General features: G+C 39.3%; 2 protein-coding genes across 4 annotated transcripts in view; both read right to left on the reverse strand.

Annotated features, from left to right (window-relative positions):
- Positions 1-3,001, reverse strand: part of atrx (ATRX chromatin remodeler) — a 34,892-nt gene extending 31,891 nt beyond the window's left edge. Inside the window, 2 exon segments of the mRNA XM_026191120.1 lie at positions 95-156; positions 2,704-3,001. Coding sequence (XP_026046905.1) covers positions 95-156; positions 2,704-2,719 — 78 coding nt within the window. The 5' untranslated portion in view covers positions 2,720-3,001.
- Positions 3,002-8,071: 5,070 nt separating this feature from the next.
- kif3a (kinesin family member 3A) lies at positions 8,072-22,808 on the reverse strand. Of its 3 annotated transcripts, XM_026191162.1 has the most exons (19): positions 22,624-22,808; positions 21,874-22,147; positions 21,574-21,718; positions 20,682-20,766; positions 20,284-20,389; positions 19,845-19,984; positions 19,523-19,720; positions 19,069-19,243; positions 18,863-18,970; positions 18,230-18,298; positions 16,720-16,728; positions 16,053-16,209; positions 15,776-15,956; positions 14,880-14,990; positions 14,535-14,660; positions 9,829-9,882; positions 9,656-9,724; positions 9,419-9,549; positions 8,072-8,393 (listed from the first exon to the last, which is right to left on the reverse strand). In XM_026191162.1, exons 1-19 carry the CDS (start codon positions 22,627-22,629, stop codon positions 8,345-8,347), a joined length of 2,193 nt encoding a protein of 730 aa, XP_026046947.1. In that variant the 5' UTR covers positions 22,630-22,808; the 3' UTR covers positions 8,072-8,344. The 3 variants fall into 3 exon arrangements, with proteins under 3 accessions (XP_026046947.1, XP_026046929.1, XP_026046939.1); XM_026191144.1 differs by lacking the exon at positions 18,230-18,298 and having other exon boundaries at positions 18,872-18,970; XM_026191154.1 differs by lacking the exons at positions 16,720-16,728; positions 18,230-18,298 and having other exon boundaries at positions 18,872-18,970.
- Positions 22,809-23,048: the final 240 nt, after the last annotated feature.

The raw sequence follows: 23,048 nt of genomic DNA on the forward strand, positions 1-23,048 counted from the left end.
GGCAACGATATAAAATGTGTTTTAATTGCTTGAGAATGAACAAGTTTCAAACATTTAAAAAGTCTAAAACAAACAAACAAAGTGGTGAACTTACCTCCTCTTCCTTTTCCGCCATTTGGTCTAGGTGTGATTCTGAAGCAGCCAGACTCATTTTACCTGAAAAAACATTTACAAAAAAAGTTTGCATTCTGGTACCATATTACATCTGACAGAACAGTCAGAAACTAGAGGGAAAAACACATTTAAAAAAGTACAGCTACATGCATTTACTGTATGAATCTATGTTCACATTCTGCATTTAAACTGAGCTTTTGTCTTTAATTTCAATCTAAACAGTTCATATCTTCTATTGTACCATGGTGCTCTGCTCTGTATAAAGCCCAAGGCTACGTTCACACGTACACGGGTATTTTTGAAAACGGAGATTTTCCGTTTTCGTTTTAAAAAATAATCCCGTCCACACGTAAACGCAGAAATGAAGGAAAACGCTGCTAGGAACATGCCAAAGCAACAGGTGGCAATATTTTCCTTACCGTGTAGAAATGAAGCCTCGATGGGAAATAGTAAACAAGGATGGGGCATAGAAGCAGAACCGAGTTGTATGTGTGGAGGGACAGTAACTGTGTGTATATGTAAACATTTAAACACTGCAGAGAGTACAATTAACAGTAACAGTATTGTAGAAATTCATTTCACCGAAACAATAACGTGGCGCACAGTGTGATGTCAAAAAAGGCGCACACCTTTGACGCTGCGTTTTCTGCGTTTTTCTCGTCCACACCTAAATGCAAAAACGGAGTTTTCAAAAATATCCACCCTGGCCGGAGTTTTTAAAAATCTCCGTTTTCAGTGACCGAAAACGCCGTTTACGTGTGGAAGAAAGGTGCAAACGCATCGAAAAATCTGCGTTTTCAAAAATACCCGGGTACGTGTGGACGTAGCCCAAGACCAACAGCATATCACTACTATAAATATAGAATAACAAGAATATCAACAGCAGCAGACAAAATTATGATACAAAAGACAAACACATTAAATTTTTCTTTAAGGTAAGGTGTCCAGCCCATTGGATGGCTTCAGAAAATATAAAGGAGGGCAAGAATTTTGGACTTTGATTCTGACGTTCCTGCTTAAGGTGACAAAAAAAAGAAATAACTAAATGTTTTTGCATCTGTCCCAATTTTATAGCTATTGAGAGTTATATCTTGAATAAACTGGAGTTAATTGCATTGTGGTGCTCAAAGTGCCAAAACACCAAAATATGGTCTGTTTACTTCTTTTTTTTTTCTCCTTTTTTTAAGGATAGTCCCACTCCTTGTTTTACAGTAGTTACTATTTCTCCCCCCCCCCACCCACTGTGCATCTACTATGATGAGAGGCTCCAGCTCTTCACACTGTGACAGGATGTACTCTTTCATGTCCTTCAGGTGAAATGTAACGGTTGCTAGGTCTATGCTTTCTGTGGTTGGCGGATGTAGACAAGTACAACAGGAAAAAAAAATAGTTCCCACATAAAGCCACTCGCAACAGAGCTTTTCTTTTAATAACTATGGGGTTATTCTTCATGAGTGTATTGAGTGAGGCTTTAAGAAAGGGGAAAGTGGCATTTAGCTTTATGATATTCAGAAAAGGGCCGATGTCTCCAAAAGTGCGCAACTCAGACCAAAACAATCTGTATTTGCTTGATAGGCCAACTGTTTCTCTAACGGCGATTTTATTTATATATTATTTCCAGTACACCACAGCATGAAAACAAAGCTATGCCAACATTTATGTGCACAGTCTTCCGTAAACAAACTCCGACAAAACTGAACTAAATGCAGCTAAATGAGCTCCTGATGACAACAAAAGCCAAACCGCAGGTTTTGCGAGTCCGCACAATCACGTAATTAAATATACCGCTGTGACCTACATGTTTTATAGGCACATCTTTGGAGCATGCCGCTCTGCAGACAGAGCCGCTGCTGTTTATTTTGCCCCTTTTGCGTCATCATAACGTGCTGATTAGATGCTACGAGATGTGGTGAACAATCACCCGGGCTTGCTAGCAGCAGCCGGCCGTACAATTCTTACTCAGTTCTTCCGCGGGAGAAAGAAAAGAGCCCACCTATCTGTATTTGCAGCTTCTTTATCCTCACCGAAGTCTTTCCGGGTTTTGACAAGTCACAAAGTGTCGACTATCAGGGATGCCAAGTTCAGCTCTGGTAATATTAGCCCGTTTACTTCTTTTCACTGCCCCCGTGTTGCCCTGGCAACCTTGCAGTCTCGGCCGTTCACACAAGCTCCAGTGCATGGGCATGCACCGCTGCATGCACAGGCCTTTTTCTCCCTGTGACGATGCCATGACACCAACCCGCGCGCTACCCGCAGACTGGCACTGCCTCGTATAGCATCCCGGCTAGCAACATTTAGCTGGCTCCAATTAACACAACGAAAACTACCACTCAATAAAAAAAAATCAATCACATTTAGGATTTTGATCACTTTGACAAACATCCATGTATGCGCATGTGTGCGTCTGAATAAGCGTGTGCGCAAACTTGAGCATTACCGGCCGCGCAGCTAACGGCTGCAACCAAGCTAGCCTAGCTTGCTAACTAGCAAATAGGCTCCTATGGCCCGGCTCGCCGCTAGCGAAGGCAAGCACGGCAATCAATGCAAAACTGACTTGTCTAAACAAACAAGACAAGTGTTCGTACCTACTTCTCGCCGTCGTCATTTCTTGACTGACAAACACGGGTTTTGTCTTTGGCCCAGGCAGCCCAGCTCAGTCGAGCATACAGATTTTCACTAGTGTTAAAGCAAGAAGAAGCAAGAGAAAACCGAAACAACTCCGGTCAGTGGAGACAAAGCAGGGGGACCATCTTGCCGGATGGCTGTGGACGCAGTAAAATGGCGCATCTAGCCTCAATCCTGTGCGGATTCCTATTGGCTGACAGGCTCGTGAGCTTTGGCGCTCTGAATGGTCCAGGCTCTCCGGAGCTGATTGATCCTCCGAGCGAAAGCAAACATTTCCTCCATAAAAAACAAGAGCGGCAGCTGCTTTTGCTGCTGCTCCTGGCTGGGTTGTCATTCCTGTTGAAGCCTATTTACTGATAAAGGTGTACAGCACACAATTTCTATACATCTTTCTCGAGGACGACAGTTCAAGTAAATAAACATGTAGGATCTAAATACACATACCACTGTAAACCTCAAAAGTTTACAATGGAAAGATAATATAAGGCATGTAGCTACAAAAAAGGTGGAAACCACTGTTTAATCTTCAGCAGTAGAACTGACAACTTATATATTATAAAGACATATGACACAATGTTAGAATGTGACAATGTACTAAGTTGAGCTTTACAAGCATCTAATGGTTTAAGTAAATAAACATGACTGTGTTGCACATTTGGTGCAGTCTGTCCTGTTTGACTGTTTAACCATTTATAACCAAGATTCATGCAGACCTTATGGACTCATTTTGAAATCTTGGCTTGGTAAAATCACTGAATAATTCTCATCTTTCAGGAACTACTTGAATGGTTGAGGAGCAAAGTATTGTGAAGTGCACGTGATTGTTTTGTTTCTGTGTTCAGACAGCAGCAGCTTGTGAATGCCTACTGCAATACACTGAATATCCTTAAAGCTGAGTTACTTAACAATACCTAAAGGTGGGGCCCTTTCTCAAAGGATGTCAGCCTCTCCGGTGCAAGGGCACAGCAATAACGAGTAGAAGTGTATAAATGTAAGCGTATTTAAACTGCAAAAAGGTGTGTGCTCGAGCTTCAGCATATATAAAAAAAACATCACATAATAAACCAAAAATGTTGCAGCTATCTCTCAGCTGCACTGGGTGTGATTGGTGGAGGCTGTGACTAATTCTACTAATTCGAGTATTTTTGGCTTACTGTTAATGAAAGCTAAACACTGTATTAGTTGTAACTAACTTTTAACTAAATAGTTTTAAATAAATAATAATTTAGTTAAAACGAATACAGTAATACACTACTACTGTTGTGTCTAATAATGACATAATTGGAGAGAGGGGAGCAGGGTGTGTGTGTGTCTGTGTGCGTGGGTGAATAAGGGTGTGTGGGGGGGATTACTATACAGAGTAAAACTGACATTAGGGCTATTAGGAGTTTTCTCTATCAGTCACATTTTCCTCTTCCTAATGTGTGTGGGATTGGCTTAAGTTGAAATCTTGACTCAAAATATTTCCCATGTGCCTACACATTACACACCACAGTCTGATATGTCACACATTAATGGCTAGACACTAATACTAATAAAAATACTAATAAATGTTAGTAATGCCACTTGCTACCACACGCAAACTCTGCTTGTACATTTAAAGTGCGATAAGTCAAAGTCCCAGTGGTGAAAGTAAAGGGCGCACCAAAGCTGCAGTCTCTGTGGTAAAAATATACCTTAAGGTGTGAATATGGGGGGGTTAGGTTCTTGATTAAACTTTTCAGGAAAGGTAACTTCTTAGTAATCGATGGAGTTCAACTAGTGGAACATGTAATAATCATCACGCCTTATTTGGTGCTTTCCCCCTGTGACGTGGTCATGGGTGAGTTGTATAAGTACCAACAGTAGTAAGACTATCTAGGGAATTTACCTTATTCTACTCAAGCTGACACTTCTAGCTCCGGAGCTCTTTGAAAGACATGAAGAACTTTGGTATTGAGTGTCTTACACTGTTGATGATAGCTGTGATGGTCTATGCAGCACCAATCAACCCGTGTGAAGACAAAAGGCTGAAGCTGAAGCAAATTAGAGAACATGCCAACAAGGCATTAAAAGATCATGTAAGTAAACTTTATGTTTCTCTGTTAGTACGCCATATATTCTTTGTTGATATACTCACATTTTTATCTAATTATCCTTGCAGCTGCCTGACTTCAATGTGCCTAAGATAGAAAAATGTGTGGTAAGTTGAAAATGTTTCATATTTTACTCTTCACGGTGTTCTTTGACCTCTATAACAGACAGCGGTTACCACGCGTTTGTTATGTTATGTCATTCAGTTTCATCTCCAGCATGTTGGGCACCGTTGCTTATCACTGTTTTCTCTTTGCAGGAAAAATTCTTCTGCTTAGCTGACAAGGCGCTGAACAAATCTCTGGAAAACAATTCAAATCAGAATCTGGCAACACTTGAGCATTCCCTGCGTGTGTACAGCAAGGTAAAGATGCATATTTCTTTCAATGCATTTGTATGGCAGTAATTCAAAAAACTGACTGTGTTTTAGTAATTAACACAGCAAATCGCTGATGTGGTGATAAAAGATTTGTGTGTGTGTGTGTGTGTGTGTTTAGTTCTGTCTTCAACTAAATTTAATGTTCGAAACATAACTGGTAAACCTGATTTTGTTGCAGGATGAAAACTGTCACCTGCACACGCAAAACCAATATAATATAAAAGACTTTCTGGAGAAAATTGTGCATTGTGTTGACGTCGCCTTGAACAACAAGAGCATCATATGTCCACATCATATTAAATGAAGAGTTATCCCCAAGTTTATTGCAACTGTAAATATATTTATGGACTTATTTAATGACATATTTATTACTTTTTTCACGTTTTCTATTTATATACAAATAAATTAAAACAAAAAGGAGCACTTGTCATTACTTTGATTTTTACACCTATTGATGTGTGTTTGTGTATTTATTACTCATTACTGCCATCAGTGTGTAACGTTTATGGGATAATTATGAACTTCAGCCAGGCATGTTAATGATTTAGACATGTGATCACTGGATTTATAGCCTATCTTTATCTCTTTATTTAAAATTAATGTGTGCATCAGTCGCATGCTTCTTACCAATATAAATGATTAAATTATTAAATGTTTTTTAAAACATGTCATTCATAAATAAACAAACAGGGCCTGCCTGAGTAGAGCGTAGGCTTCTTTGTCTGCCTGAGAAAGCGGTCTGTTGATGGTGACCACTTCCCACGCAGGAAAGCAGAAACAGCCCATTTGTAGCACCTCATCCCTCTTTGAGCCACCTCTCTGCGGGGCAACCCCCGGTTCATTTACTGACACAAATACCAGACTTTCACAGTTTGAAAGTCAATAAATAGATGACAATGACTCGGCTATGTGACCCGTTTCACATCACCATGAGCCGCCAGTTGTAACTTTTGATTTGATGCAGTGAATGATGCCTGCCTCTGTGGTTTCCAGCAGGATGTCACACAGATAGCAAGCCCTGCTGCATGGCTGCAATGTAGATCGAGGTTAAACTGGGACGAGCCGGAACCTTCGACTAGTGAGTGAATGTTGAAATCCGCTGTTACATACAAAATGCTTTCTGGCGAGTTCATTTCCTCTGCGCTGAAGCCTAGCGTTGCTTCCAGCTGACGGCATGGCGATAACTCCTCCATCAAATTCAAAAGCAGTGTGCACATCCTTTTATCCCTTTCATCCCCGCTTTGCCCGATGATGTGCAGATTTTTAAGTCAGACAGTGGATCTGTACATGTGTCCCTGAAGTTATTTCATATTAAGAAATGACCTGAAAACAAATTGAATCACTGGAATTTTGTGCTATTGAAATATGGTATTTTAATGGTATTAAAATATGTGGAAATTTAGTGCAGTTTACACTAATGGACTATACTGGACTAGTGTAGAGCAGGATGTGGTGTTTAAGATCACTTTTTGATTAGATCTGTGGTTCTCAAACTGTGGGGCGGACCCCACTGCAAGTGCACTGACAACCATCTATAAATATGATGTAAAAATAATGTGAATAAATATGATTTATTTCTACAAGGAAACATGAGAGTTTGCTGATTCAGTTGCACTGAAGACTTTCAGCTTTAAGTCTAAAACAAATTCTCTTATTTTTAATAAGATAGCCGATCATTGTTAGGTGTTGTAGCAAACCTTTTCGGCTTCTGAAATGGGGCGTGTAGTTTTACTCATAAGATTGTACCTTTGATACTGCCTGTGAGCTGGTAAGGAGCTGTGACAGCACATGAAATGCTGAATTCAGACGGTTAAATCCACAAAGAGCAGTAAACCTCAAGGCTGACAACAGAACAGATCAGCTGATCACAGCCTGCACAAAGAATACAAAACATTCACACAAATGAAGTTATCGATGGACCATTGTGCTGGGAATGCTCATGCAGATGATCAGGCGTGTGTAACATGTCCGATCATCTTTCATGTGTGGTGCCATCATGAAAAGAGGGATCAAGATCACTTCCACCTGTATTCTGGTTTGTCCCACAGGGGGGATCAAAAGAGCAGGGGGCGGTGGGGATCCTTGGTAAATCACACCCTGAAAGTATTTGTGGGTAAAACTGTTCAGTAAAAAGTTGTTTTATGCAAAAGATAAAGAAAAAACAAATATGACATCAATTAGGTTAGTTTAGAAATTCATTCTGAAAGCCAGCTGAGCTGTTTCTGGTGTGGTGGTGTAATCATGATAATCTCTTCTAGTTTCTAACATTTTAATTCTGAAACACAAAGAGCATCCAGAATGTGAGATAAAACATGTGGAATAATTTAATAAATAACACCCCCCCCCCCCCCCCCCAAAAAAACAAAAACAAAAAAAAAACCCAGTGGTTTAGGGATTGTAAACAGTTGACAGTATGATAATACAGTATGATACCAAATAAAAGCCATTTTGCCTCTACTATAAAACACCATGAAATGAAATCATCTTCACAAAAATTCCTACTAGTGCATTATACTAAGGCATACCATATGCATGTAGTATCTCGTTATAATAATATAACACAGTGTCCTGACATCTGACAATAAAAAGATGACTTTCCTATTTTAGCTATTAGCAGTAAGAGTTGACTGACATGCATGCTCCTATGCTCCTTACCTACAGGAACGAGTATAAAGCAAACTTTTCGTGTATATAATTATTTAAATACTTTAACCTTTTACCCAAATGATTTCTGTGAAATTGCACACGCAATCAGAAATTAATCATAACACATTAATATCCGCACGAGCCACTTAACACAAACCAGTTGGTCACATCGCAGGAAATCAGTTTAGAAGCTCACAGCTCTGTTTCTGTCAGCTTCTGTCAGGATTTAAGACATTTTCAAAAGAGAAATGTATATATTTATGGTTATGGTGCAGCTGAAAAATGTCCCAAAGCAACATAAAAATACCACAATACATATAACAGGTCCTCCAGGCCAAGAAGTCTAAAGTCCTATCACAGGTGCAACTCTTTTACATGTAAAACCGTATGAGTTATTTAAAGTATGCAGATAATCTTTTAGATAGTGTTTGGTCATAAACTGGACCAACAGCTTCTTTCAGGTAACACGAGAGTTGCAGTGCACTGGGGCTCTTCTCTGTGCTGTCATCACTGCAGAAGGGATTCGATCACAGCGTCTGGCTTTGCAGATCTTTTCCTGTGTGGAGATGGGTGTGTGATAAACGTTATCAAGCATTTCAAAGAGCTTTTCAGCCTGCTCAGTTCTCAGAAAAGCAGCATATCATGATATTGACTAACACCATCATGCTTACAGCTCATATCAAACTGCTATAAATACACTAATTATGAAGAGTTGCTAAATGTTTGAGTTCCCAAACGATATTCAGGAACTCAACGCTATATTTAAATTGATCACCCTGTTCTTCACTTGGACTGCATGCACTTCATATTCATGCAGTCGAACTCAAGAACAAAAAAACAAAAAAGATAAAACATAAGTAGAAATGTCACTGATCTACAAGTACACATGGAGATAACCAGCTCACTGTTTAACAAATTATTCTGAACCCTGCATCTAAAGAACCCATTTACACTTGATCTGTTTTTGCATCTAAGCTTAAACTAAAAAAAAAAAAACAAAAAAAACAATCAGTTTGACCTGATTAGTACTTTAACTCTGCCTCAGTGTAACTACGTGAGGAAGATCTTCCTCTGTGATAACTGCAGCTGGGGTAACAGAAAAATTAAGTAGAAATCAACCATCTCTCTCCATGATAAGCAAGCGCAGGAACGCGATTGCAACAGTCAGCCAGGAGCAATAATCTGATCCAAATTCAGCACTAAGGGAATAAAAAGGCCAACATTAGAAAGAGGTGCAAGTTTGAATTTTGGTGTTGTTGGTTAATGGTAGCTATTAGCTGGCCTGTTAAAAAAAAAAAAAAAATTTATTGTGGAAGTTTTTTTTTTCCTTCCTTTTTTAACATTTCGGTCATTCATCTTGCAGACAAGATGCAGTCCAACCCATGCAAACCAAACTGGGTCAAATCACATTCAAGTACATTGTACATTCAAGTTCATATTTGTTAACTAAGAGGAAACAGAAGTGTATTACATACTGCTATGACAAATGTAGATGGGGGAGGAAAATGTGTGTGAACTACACAGGGGACAGGTAGTCAATATTAAAACACAAGGTACTGATTTGTGTAGAAAGCTCTCTACCTTCGCCCCGTCTTGGGACGGCCACTCTTGCTACTTTTAGAGGTCCTGGGCCTCTCTAGTTTCATCAGAGACTGCCGCATACTCTCCTCTGTGTAGGCTAGATACACATGAGACAGATCCACCTCAAATGGCTACAGTGACAAGGAGAAAAGAAAAGAGGTCAGAATTACAATGTAAAGAGAGAAAAAAAATCCACAACATCAATGATTACATTAAAAACAACTTTCCACAACTCACATCTTTTTCTTTTTTGTCTGGAGCAGGGGTCTGTTTTCTCATGTTGTTGCCAGTGTAAGCCACACATTTCTAAAAGAGAGACAAATCACCAGAAAGAAGGAGTGAAACTCTTTAAACGGATGCTGATTAGACTGTGCACCAGTGTGTGAATTAGCTGTGCAAAGTGAGCTCACCAGCTGCCACTCTCCAATGTCCTCATTCCAGTGCACATAGTTCTCTATCATCTCCTACAAGCAAAACATGAGAGATTATCAGAAGCACTATCTGGAAGTTGAAGATGAGATATGTTGCATGGTGAGAAAACAGCAAAAGTAACATTTCTTTCTGCTTGTCAAAGAAAAACTGGTCAGCTGACAGTTTTGTAGGCTACTTGGAAGGCCATGCAACCTTCCTGTTTGCCTGCTTCTCAATGAAAATGTTTAATGCTGGTAGATGTTGCTTCCCATGTAAAAATGTAATCGTACAGGAAGCTCATTACTAATGTTTGAGTAAAGAAAGAAGCAGCTTTTCCAGTTTGTACATCTGAGTTTAAATGCATGTATGTCTACTAGATTTTGAATTGCACCACTTTTGAAATCTGTTATCTCTTTTCACATCTACTATGCACATATACACGACTTGGACAAAATACTTGGTAACCTACACACAACACCTACTAGAGCTGCTCGCCCATGGAAACCCATGCCTAGCTAGAGGCACATTAGTTTCTGTGATGTTATTACTGGCAGAGGAGGCTAGGAGCTCTACAGTTACTGGGTCATCAGAGCGTGTCGTGCCCTTTCAGCACTTGACGATCCTGGTCTGTGACGTTAATTGGTCTGCCACATTTTCATAAACCCCTCCAATTCAAGCTCAAAGTCTGCGCTTCAATCACATATTGATGGATTGAAAATTCACTGTTGTGGTGTACAGAGGCAAAGCTACAGAAATTATGTGTTTGTCAAACAAATTACAAACGCAGCTTTTTGTCTTCCTGCTGATGTGCGCACACATACTGTGAAGAGCACTATCGCACAGTCTATGTCTTTTTGTAGGTACTTTGGTAAAAACAAATTTGGCTTGTATATCTGTCACAACATCTCATTCAGCACTACAACATAGCTTTCTAACAACATCGTACTACACAAACATCCTGTTTTAAATTAGTAGATAAACCTTAATAGCTTCTTCTCCTATGGATGTGTGTTGGCCAAAGTAAAGCTGATTAAATCTGACCCTGTGTTACTCTGTTTGCGGTCTACTCTACAACATCTTGCTTGGATGCTCTTCTTTTAATTTCCTGGAATATATGAAACAAAATTTAAATGTATGTTTGTAGATGTGAAAAATAATTATTTGGTCACAACAGTCACTCTGTTGCTGGTTGGCAAAATTCACAAAGGTCCAGCAGTAACAAATCCTCTCTCTTATTAACAAAGGCACAGATCTTTAGGAAAATGCTATTCATTACTGTCAGTGGCATGTCATTACAACTGACATCTTCCTACAAATACCATTTCCCCATTAATAATCGTTAATACCATATCAGGATTAAAGATTTACAGAAGTTCACTAATAATCAAAACTTTCATTATGTGGATCAAATATGTGGAATTTCTGGAAAAAAAAAAACAACAACCAAAAAAGAAACAGAGGGGTTTGTTGCTACTGTGAGACTTTTGGTTGTTTTTTTTAATCATTGTTAAAAACATTGGAAAAAAATATGGAAAGAACAACAATAACAATAGGGTTTTATTTAGAAAATGTGATATTTCTAAGTATATCCTTCAGTTTTTAATATGGCTTTTATTTTGAAAATCTCACACAATCTGATCATCTTGATAACTTCAAATAAATAATTGGCAGCTATAATTATCAAAGCTGACATTTTCAAGCATGTTGGTTAATTCCTGTAAGTAAAAGGAGGGGTCATTCAGCATACAAGACAAAAATTCATGCCTAAAGATTGAAAACTGTGGGCAGGTTAGAGACAATTGTTTTGATTCTAACATCTGACAGTTAATTAGTCCAATTCAGACCTACCATTACTTTGAGTAAGGGCAGATTTTCAAAACAAATTATTAATTAAAAATTATTAAATAATTCAGAAAGAGTAAAACACATGCACAAGGTGTCTGAACTGTGTCTCTATGACAAAAGATGTAGAGCAGGGGTAGGCAACCTTTCTGATGACGAGTGCCGTCTAAAATTTCCTCAGAAGTCAGTGTGTCATATGATTGCATTAGCAATAAATTTAATAACGCTCTATATTAACAGTTACACACTATATAGAACCACTTCATAGAATTATATTTGTTTGCAGATGTTTGCAGCTATCAGCGAATAGTTATCAGCTATTTTGAAACAAAAAAAAAGACACTTTTTATCCATAACAAGAACTCCATAACAGCAAATGAACTGTACAACAGAAAATGCTATTTCCTCACAACAATGATAAGAAAAATAAACTGAGCCAATATGGCATGTTTGTTAATACAGGGATACACATGTTAATGTGATCTCTGGTCTCCCACTCAGAGACACAGGTCTTCAAGTGTCCAGCATTCAGACGGCTACCTGAGGACACTCTTCATGTGAGAGAAAATCTGCTCACACAGACGTGCAGAGCCAAATACTGTCAATAAGGCCTCTGCAATGTTTTGAAGACAGTTAAACTTGTCAGGTAGTGATGTCCAGCAGGTGAAAATGCAGCTCCATGAACACGCACAGCTGTGGATTCCAGCTGCTTCGATGTTGCATTAACTGGCATTAACTCAGCCAGTTAATGCAAGACAAATCCAGCTGCTCATTAAAGCTTTCTGGTGTGATCAGAAAATAAAACATTGGTCCATACACCTGAAAGTCCCAAAAACGAGTCTGTATCCGTGTATTTCCATGGTGCTGATGCTGTGCTGAGCGGAAAGCTCCTGAAGCTTTTGAAGTGTCGGAATGTGGAAAGCTAACAACATCCCTCTCACCAGTAGGCTAAGTTATTTTTAGCCAATTACAAGTTGAATCTGGTAGTTGGGGTTGTTAGCTAAGATACCGTCATTAAGAAGTGGCACAACTAATATGTCTATGCAGCTCATTTCTGATGTGCACCGCTGGCGCGACCATTTATTTTTTAATGCACCTTCTCAGATTAATTCACTGCGTGTCTTGCCCAGGGCTGGACTGGGACAAAAAAAAAACAAAAACAAAAAAACAGCCCAGGCATTTTGACTAGAGACCGGCCCACCAGGTATTAAAGCTATAAAGCCTTTGAATGAAAACAAATGCTGTTGTGACAGTGATGTACAATCTTGTTGGTATATGTATGATTTCTATACATTTTACGTCAGATAAAAACTTTGGTTGTAAGCTTCAGATAATTATTTAATAACAGCCAGACATTTTAAATGAGAATAAGAAAGTTTTTCTTTGTGCCCCACCTTTCCCTGTAAATGCCCTGCCTGGCCCCCTAGCAAAACTTTGCTAGACCCGCCCCTGCACAGTTACCAACTGTCAGTTACATAGAAAAGGATGCTGGTGTTATTTGTCTCTCAGAAACAGTTCATAACTTCCCTTCAACTCATTCATGTCACCTAAAAGGTAAACCTGTTTCTCCATCACCTGTTCAGCTCTGATGATTCAGTAAGAACATCTCCTGGTTTCATCTTCATGTTTCCCTCTCACCACATATCCAAACCGACATCATGACCAGCAGCTTTTACGGCTGTGGCTCCAGCAAACATCAGCTGATACTAGAAATTAATATTAAATAAATTCTAACAACAGCTGATCAAGCTTGAACATGCTGCTGTTGTTTAGCGCGAAATCCAGCGGTTTCCTCTTTCTGGCGCAAAGTGGGCGATAAACAAACAAGAGAGAAAAGCCGATCAGCTGCTCATTGATCAGTTTCATGATTGAAGTAGCAACAGGAGAGGGAGGGGAGAGAATGAGAGGAGAAGATGCAGCTGACAGCATAAAGATAGAAAAACTCCAGCTTTGTGCCTTTTTCACTGTAGCTGAAGTACAGGACAAACTGTGTTCCTTTTCAGCTCAATACGAAACGCGTAATATTTTCTCTGAACACAGGACGATTCCGTCTTTTTACGGGATGGTTGGCAACTCTACTAACTAACCGTATGAATAAAATAAAGTTCACTATCAGTAACATCAAAGCACCCACCCAGCTGTATAGAAACTCTGTCGTGCTAGCTAGTACGCAGTACGAGTTATTGTAACTGACTGTAAAAAGTCAGCACAACGAAAATAAACTCCACCTAAACTTGGTTTATATCTGACCCAGATAGACTGCAAGTCATAACTTCTTACCTAAAGTTCAGTTCACCTGACACTCGGACCGGCCCCGCCTCTGGTCTCTCCTGTTGCCTCCCCTTTCTCTCATCCACCTGCTGGCCACCACTTGCTAATATTACTGAATCTGTGGAAGCTACGCCATATCCACCACCAAAAACTGAGTTATTTTTACACACCGGCCAGCATCTGGCCAATCTACTACCTTTCATTGTTTATACCGTTACAAAAACAAACAAACAAAAAAAAAAAATCATCGGCCCACCGAACAAATGCCCGGTATGCCCGATGGCCAGTCCAGCTATGGTCGTGCCATCACTTAACCCTGGCACGGGTGCCTAGGGTTGCCGACCCCTGATGTAGAGGAAGCAGAAGTAAAACAACAATAAATAAAGCCAACAACAATATAAAAACAACCCCACTCAATTCATGTCAGATTTAGATGATGTATGCTTAATGTGTGTATGTTTAAATAACAGGTAAATACAAGTATCAGATTAGCCTTGTAACTAAAGATGTCTAATATTACAGTACTTCTACTGTCATTGCGTTATCTGGACTTCTCTTAAAAGCCCACACATGCGCACGCACGCACACACACCTGGTATTCCTGGGGAATAAAGTTGTCTATGATGAGCATCTGGAGCCGGAGTTCTCGGCTCAGCTGGCGGATATTCTCGAGGAGGCCTTCGATTTCTCTGTGATGCTCTTGCTGCAGATCTGCCATCTAACCGATGAAAAACAACAATGCTAGCGGATCAGTTTCTGCTAAACTGATAATACATCTAGCCACAAAGAGCTATTTGATTAAATCTGAATATACATGCTGCATACACAATTAATAATAGCAATACTTTAGTGTCTCATAATGGTCACCCTTCTGTCCCGACAGGGAACAAGTCAAAGAATAATGATCATTTATGGTGCAACCCTTTGTTAAACTTACTTCAGATTTGGCAGCCATCAGCATGGTCCATACTTTCTTCAGCTTCTTGGTCTTTCCTTGAGCCTCTTCCTGCAGGCTAGTATACTTCTCTTCTATATCCAAACGTTCTTGCTGTTTTAAGAGGGACGAGGTTTGTGATTATGCACAATCAAGGTACTTTTGCAAGCTTTTGTTTGGGTTTACAAAAATATATTGTGTGTATGGTAAAGGACATTATACCATCGAGCTGCAAGCAGGAACAGCCACAAATAAACAGCAAAAAAATCAAAATATCACTTTTAATAATAATAATAAGAAAAAAATAAAGCTTTCAAATATCTTTAATTCAGACATTAAACTAAAAGGACATGAGTTTCAACTTTTATCTGAACATCGATCATAATCAATTTGCACATGAAAGTGTGTAGTATTAACTTCTAACCATATTTCCAACCACAGTGATGCAATAATTTCTCTAAAAAACAAGCAATGTAACTGTCAGCATATCCTGTCATCTCAGTGAAGCACGACAGGATAATGGTTAGCTATGAGTGGCAAAAGAGTCGCAATTTTTTGAAGCAAAATGTTGCCCAAAAATAAACAAAAAAACTAAAACAAATTGTAAAACTATTAATTTAGCTGGTTTTTTTTAAACCACTGGTCAGCAAGCAAACAAAACATACATACATGAGGTATTCTCTCCAGGGTAGCTGACAGATATGGGTTACAGGTTTAATTTCCGAATGTATGTGTTGCTTTATTGTGGTTACAATGTGGTACAACAGGTAAAGAAGAATTTCCCAAGTGGTAATGCTGATTCATTATTGTGACATTACCGTCAACAGCGTGACTATCAGCTGCCAAACTTAGGAAAGGATGAGATAATGCGTGGATTCAGTGACGTTATTTATCCGTACCTCTTTTTCCTCCAGTTCCTTCCGCAGCTGCTCTGCTCTCTTGCGACGCTCTTCGAGTTCATTGTTGGACTCCTCCAAAAGCTTCTCCTGCTCCTCAGCTTTGGCCAAGAGGTCCACCCCACCCACAATCACCTTCTTTTCTAAAGCCGACAATTTCTCTAGCAGGAGGTGATGCTCCTGCCTGACATTTTAAAAGGCCCACCAATTACCAAAATTAGCAAATACCACAAATGATTTTTAATCAAAAATAGAATTTATTTTCTCTTTATTGACTCACTGGGCTTTAAGAAGGTCCTTCTCCCTCTTCTCAAGCTCTGCTCTTGCCTTGTTCCTCTCCTCCTCCTCCATGTCTAGCTTGGCCTCCAAAGCCTTTCTTTCCTCTTCAATCTTTGCCTGCATCTCCACCATCTTGTCTGGGGAAACCTTCTTCCTTCCTGAACAGACACACATAGGACAGCAAAGAGCCTTAGTGGTTGTTTAACAAGCACTTGTCACTGTATAGGTATTGGATCATTTAAAGGCAGATTCATTCCTCTTTAACAATCAGCATTAGTATTATTTAATCTGTGCAGTTTCTGAGCAAACCTGTTGGTCTTCTGAATGAGTCCTTATAAAGGGAATGCTAGTAGGATCCATGTGCATATGTTTCTAGCTTGCTAGTGCACAGTATTAAATAATCAAAGTTAGTATATGCAAAACCTATGAATAAGGGAAACTATAAGAAATGCGAGGATGATATGGTGCTTATGAAAAGAGTAAGTATTAAGGGTGGCAGTCAGACAATGGACAAACAGAAAAATGCTAGCAGTGCTTATACAATCAGCAGTTATCCAATCGGTTAGTGAAAAGCTACTAAAGCACGTGTTGGCAATCTTGATCATTTTAAGTGAGCAAAAAACATTGTTTGTAAAGGACAGTTTGACCATGTAGACTCTTACACCAACCTCTTTCTTCTTCAATTAAGAGGTGTATAGCAAGTCAGACAGGCATCATTTGCACCAAAAGGAGGAGAAAGAAAGAGCAACACATTACAGAGTGATTCGGAAAGTCTTACATCTCTATAAATTGAAACAAAATTATTTATTTATATATATATATATATATATATATATATATATATATATAAATAAAAATGCTGATGAGATGAGAGGCATCTTTTAGTGATGCCAGTCATAAGACACACAGGAAAGAAAAAAAAACCCATAATGAAACATAATGTGGGTGAATTAGGTCTTAAAGAAATCACAATTTGAGCAGGTATAAAGTGAGGATATTGAACTGTCATGCACAAAAACTGATCATTCGGGTCATCTGTAAAGAAGAATAATAGAAAATATTCTTCAGATAACATCAACCTTTCACAAAGAGTTGTCCAGCTGGGCAGATACCCCAAATTAATGGACTGAGTGGATTCAGGAATCTGCAGCATGAGCACCTTCATTCAACGGACAAACTTGCAATCAGTTTTATGGAAACCCTAACAAGGCCTGGGAGATGACAATGAAGGTGTGTGGAGCAGTCGGGAAGCGGGATTACGCTGTGAGCCTACAGGAGTGGCAGTGTGTCAAGGATAGTACAAAGCCCCTTTTCACACATGTCCTGTAATTCACAAACACAATGTAGAATTACCAAACTAGGATCAACACCCCAAAAGATTGCATGCTTCCTTGTAATCCAGCAATGCAATCCTGATGCTAATTGTAAATATAATAACAAAAGAAAAAATAAAGGGGTTTAAGGCTTTCTCCATTACATCAACTGATCAAGGCTTTTAACAAACAAAGAGGACATTAAAAATATATATGAATTTTCACTAAAAATAGTGAAAATTGAGAAAATCTTCAGAACCCAGACAACTGCAATAACCACAGTGAAAAATAGTAACAGGTAACTAGGTAAGCTGACCACTAAAGAGGAAATGCAGCAAATTACTTGAGTCATTGACGGGACATCGAGGGCTTAGGAAATCCCCTAAAGAAAACCACCTACATCCACGGCATGAAGAAAAAAAAAATTCTGTCTTTATTAGACATGAGGTTGGTATTCAGCTTTCATTCATGCTCTTTTACAGAGCATAACAAGAAAAACTATAAACAGCATACAAGCCATCGTTTAATCTTTATTTTAATCCCCATTCGAAGAGTTGCAACAAGCTAATTAGGAAATACGGAGGGCAAAAAACTTTAAAAAACTAGAAATATAGACTATATAATTACGGATCATATTTACTTTACTGTGAAACTGCTTAGGAGCATCTGTCTAAAAAGGTTACATTGTTTGGGGAAACTAAAATGGGAACAAGACTTGTCAAAGAACTGCGTCTAGTATTCATGAAAGCAAACAGCCAATAAAGCGCAAAAGTACACGGCACAGCAAATGTATCTGTCTCATGTGTGAAAAGGGCTTAAATTTGTAGGCAGGTGGGTTGGTGAGCAGAGTGCTGCTCTAACTCACTATTCTGAGGTTTGTCCTCAGTGGACAGTGGCACTGCGGAGGTGCAGTCACAATTTGAACTGATGTTGTCTGTAAAGGAAAAGAGGAAGTACTATACCCAACAAAGCCCACAATGAGAAATAAAAAAAGAGAGATAAGGTCTAGCAGCGTTTGTTTTGCAGTTTGCGGGTATATCAACTGCAGCTCTGTAATGTGCACATATGCATATAAACAAACATAGCAGACGAGCTTACTCACAGCATACGGACAGTCTGGCTGCTATTAATTTAGAATAGCTTCATACTATATCAAGTAGAAAAGTCCCAACTGAAAAATATGCACACACATCAATTTGAGATAAAAAAAAAAAAAAAAAAAAAATAGAACAAAGCATCAAGAAAACATCCAGCACTGCAACACATACCGAATTCATGAGTATTTAACACCTACTTTTTAAAAAAAGAAGGTGAGAATACCAGGGAAACTAAGAGGTCTTATGTTTAAGGAAGACTGTGAACATTCAAGCAGCATCAAAGCAACCTCAGTGCTGACTCATAATAGAATGATGACAGTGATAAGGCCTAAAACATCTCTTATGCAGAGCATCACTGTAAGCAGATTTAAGGTTGAACGATCTATGTGCTCATTCACAACTGTTTTTACCTCTTCTTCTCCTTCGACCATCTCCTGCCACCCCTCCTTCATCGTCACCTTCATCCATCTCCTCTGATGCACTGCCATCAGAGCCAGAGATCTCTTCACCTAGATGCGTCACAAAGTGGCATTTCACAAAGACGTGGCGTTAAAAATTATATGCAAATCAAAAAGTGCAATGATTTCTTCAAGCTCTGGTTTTTTACCTTCTTCCAGCTTTTTCTTGAGCTCCTCGATCTCTTTCTGAAACTGACGCAGCAGGGCATCTTTAGGATCCTCGTTGATCCTGGCTTTGTTTTTGATGTTTTTAGCCCTATTGGCATAGCGAAGGGTACTGATGGTCTCATCATAGTTGTAGTCTGCAGGTCCTATATTTGCACACTGGAGGGAATTAAAGTGTTGCATTTAAAGAAGTGAGGCAAAAACTTTCAATTCAACATTTAAAATACTGTAAAAATCCCCCTCAATTTAAGGGTTAGTTGGCTTTTTAGTTAGGTCAGGAGTTAGTTGTTTTGTGGTGTTACAGCAAAACAGATCACCCAAAGTATTTTTCAAAAACACATCTATGGTTTAAGCAAGAATTCAAGGTTTCTCTAATTATAATAAATCCTTCCATCCTTGCAAAGACAACAGCACGCTGCTTCCCAAATTTAGCAGTACCATCATTGTTTTGGAGTTTCCACCGAGTGAATCCTGGAGTAGTCGGGTCAGTTTTGAGTTCCTGTAGGGAACGTGAGTGCTCTTGCCATCCACCAGGGCTGAGATGACATTACCCAGCGTGGAGAGAGACAGATTTATCTTTGTTGCTTCCTTTAAACGCTGACCTGTGGCTCCAGTCTTGCCCTGTCTTTCTGAGCCCTGTAAGTAGTGAAAGTCTATATTTAATTAATGGCAGTGAGGTATATCATGGACTGTAAGAATATAGTACATACACCCAATATCAATATCATCTCCTTTAGTTTAGTAGTACAAGAGTACATACCGCAAGGTCAACCAGATGAAGTTTTCCCATGCGCACATGCTGGTTGCCGTCTACGCCCTTCTCGCTGCACTCGATGGTGATGGTAAAAATAGCATGAGAGCGCGAGCTATGTTCATTCATGTTTGTGGCTCCAACAGACCCTAAAAATACCACAATAGGGTTTGACCAGACAATATAATTACGGTGATTGATTCAGTAACATTAAAACAGAACCTGAAATTAAAACTTTGAAAATGTTATTTTTGCATATTTCCCCATTTACTCTTTAGCAGTCACCATTTTCCATTTACTACAAGTAGGGTGAGAGCCTTTTACTCTGACGTGTGGTTTTTTTTTTTTTTAATCACAAGAGATAAATATCTCAGTTAGGAGGAATGAAGATCAGCATTTAGCTTTGTGGCATCTATTTCACTTTCAGTACTGCCTGTGTTCTGCTTACGGTTTTTGTGGCCCAGTGTCATGATCCTGTCCATGTCATCAGCATTGTTCACGACGTAACCAGACAGGTCTTTTATGTACACGCCAACATCTGGTCTTTCTTTCACCTGTCATAAAAAAAAAAAAAAATCAACACCATAATGTTGAAAAGCTGCTGTCAGAAATACACTAGCAAAACACTGAACATAATCAAATTAATTTAGCCATCTTCTGGAAGGTTTCAGTTCAATTCAATTCTATTTAAAAATCACAACAGTCGCCTCAAGGCACTTTATATTGCAAGGTATAGACCGTGCAATAATATACTATAGTCATATATGGATAAGACTATAGTGTCCTTAATGCCAACTTTATCCGAACCGCTTTGTTAAAAGTTACTCATTGTAAATGCAGTGTTACCTCTAGCCTCTGCAGCTGGTCCTTTCCCAACAAATCCCGCACCTCTTCGTTGTAAATCTCCAGGTATGAAACACGAACTAAAAACCTGTGGAAGGTAAGTGCAAATCAGACACTCACTAAGACTTCAAACTGTAAATTGTAAATATTTTACCTGTAACAGTTTAGGTCAAAACCTTTAAGAGCTCTGTTTAGAGCCCTTAAAGGTTTGGAGCCTTTAAATAATTTGAATTTAAAAAAAATCACCTGAGCCAAGGTGTGAAACTGGGTGTGGCTCAGGCGATTAGAGGATCATCAGGGGGTCCTTTTGTCCCTCTGTGGGGGGTTACTCCCACTAGGTTATATCTGGGACTCTCCACCATTTGACCTTAGAACTGAAGAAGCTTCTCGGATGAGAGGTGAAACGTCTTCAAGCAACTTAAAGAAGTCCAGACGCTTTTCTTTGCAAGCTCCTTTGATCAACACTTGAGGATAAACATCGCACTTCACCAAAGACTGAGTTTATGTGAAGCCAGTTACAGACATCCTCATTACACCTTTGACATACACTACTGTGGCTTCTTGACAGCCACAATTTATAACAAGGCTTCAGCTAACCATAAATGGATCAAATGAAAGGGCAGTTGAATCTCTTAGGTTGTGTGTCAGGTCTATACTAGTTGCCAGGTTTTTGGCTAACAGCTGTTTGGGAATCACCTTGCTGGTGCAAAAATACTATTTTATGTCTGTCAAACAGTGTTATCTTTGGCTTTTGCGTAGACTAAAGAAATGGAAACAAACTATGCATTTTAGTGACAATGCTGCTACTAACAAAAGTCCTAAAGATGTAACTTGTTCTTTGCCAAGTTGTCTGCAATTGACTGGATCAATTGTGTGTAACTGATTGTGGTCTTACCTTGTGTCACCCTCTGCCTTGGCAATGTGCCCAAAAATATGAGCAAAGGAATTTGGGATTATCCCTCTGAGCCCTGGCACCGCTCTCACACCCTCCATTGTGAAAGTTTTTCCTGTGCCAGTCTGCCCATATGCAAAGATTGTGCCTGAAATGGACAGAAGAAAATAAAAATCATTACTTCAAATAATGCATGTGGAAAATAAGAAAGAAGAAAAAAATGCAAAGTTTACAATCCAATAAAGAGAACAGCAATGGTTTCTTAATTTGAAAAAGCAATGTGTGTAGTCGCATTAAATATACCATTGTAACCCTCTAACACTGAGTCAATGATGGGGCGGGCTGTGAGATTGTAGACATCCAGCTGTTTACTGTCAGGACCAAAAACAGTGTCAAAAGTAAAGGTCTTGGGAGGTTCGTGGGGGGTCTCCAGCTTGTTGACTGTGATGGTCCCACGCATCTCATCCACTATGACGGCCTGTTTGTGGCCCATCGTCGTCTCTTTCTGGTTGAGGGGACGACATCTCACCACGACCTTAACGTTATCGCTGACCTCCTGCTTCTCAACCTTATGGCTCTGAAAAAAAAAAGGACCACAATACCATAATAAAGACAGTTATTTCTAGTACGTAGCAATAACTTTTATTTTACGAACATGGATATAAGGGCAGAGCTGTCAGGTCGATTCAGTGGAGCTAGTTTATTAGTTTGGACTAAATCTGAGGGTAACATTTGTAGAAGCTAGCTAACGGTGAGGTTATGCTTGAGTTACCTGCTTTGCATTTGCCGCTAGCTTTTTTTGCTATGCAAAAATACGCTTGGACTAGTAACATAAATGACAATGCTAGCTAGCAAGCACCACTCAAGAACACCAAATCTGAGGTGACACGCAAAACCCAACGTCGGAAGAATGAGTCTGCGGGGTTTTTTGTATCCTACAGCAACAACAACGGCTAGGTTAGCTGTGCTAACCGGTTAGCATCACATCAGCAGAGGAAGGGAGGAACCCAGTTTGCAAACAAAACAAAAATGCAAACATGCGTGGGGACTTACCGGCATAGTGATAAGGCCGAAATGCAATTAAAGTGCACGTGTAGTAACAGTAAAATATTTTCAAGCCTTTGTTCATTTGACTCTACGTTATCCGAAGCATTAAAATACCAAAGCTATGCCCATATTACCAGAATCTCACAACCGATCGCTTGTTGTTAGGTCTGCTTGCGCATGCGCTAACCGGTCGTCACTGGCTCAGTCAGCTGCAGTTTAATATTAAATGACATCGAGAATTTAATGTTACGGAGACAAGTACAGGTGGAAAGTATTGGGAAATATTTTGTTATAGAGTGATTCACTACACACACACACACACACACACACACACACACACACACACACGTCTTTATATCTTTGAATAATACCATCTGCTTGCCCAGCAATGTTCCCTCTAATTTTTCATGTGTCTAAGCGAACACACAAAC

Source organism: Astatotilapia calliptera, chromosome 2, assembly GCF_900246225.1.
Source record: "Astatotilapia calliptera chromosome 2, fAstCal1.2, whole genome shotgun sequence".
Lineage (NCBI taxonomy): Eukaryota > Metazoa > Chordata > Actinopteri > Cichliformes > Cichlidae > Astatotilapia > Astatotilapia calliptera.

Coding starts and splice junctions, on each gene's coding strand:
- kif3a (XM_026191162.1), bottom strand. Junction 15,957..16,052: donor AAGGACCTTCTTAAAGCCCA/GTGAGTCAATAA, acceptor TTAAAATGTCAG/GCAGGAGCATCACCTCCTGC. Junction 9,883..14,534: donor TTATTCCCCAGGAATACCAG/GTGTGTGTGCGT, acceptor TTTTGCTTGTAG/GAGATGATAGAGAACTATGT.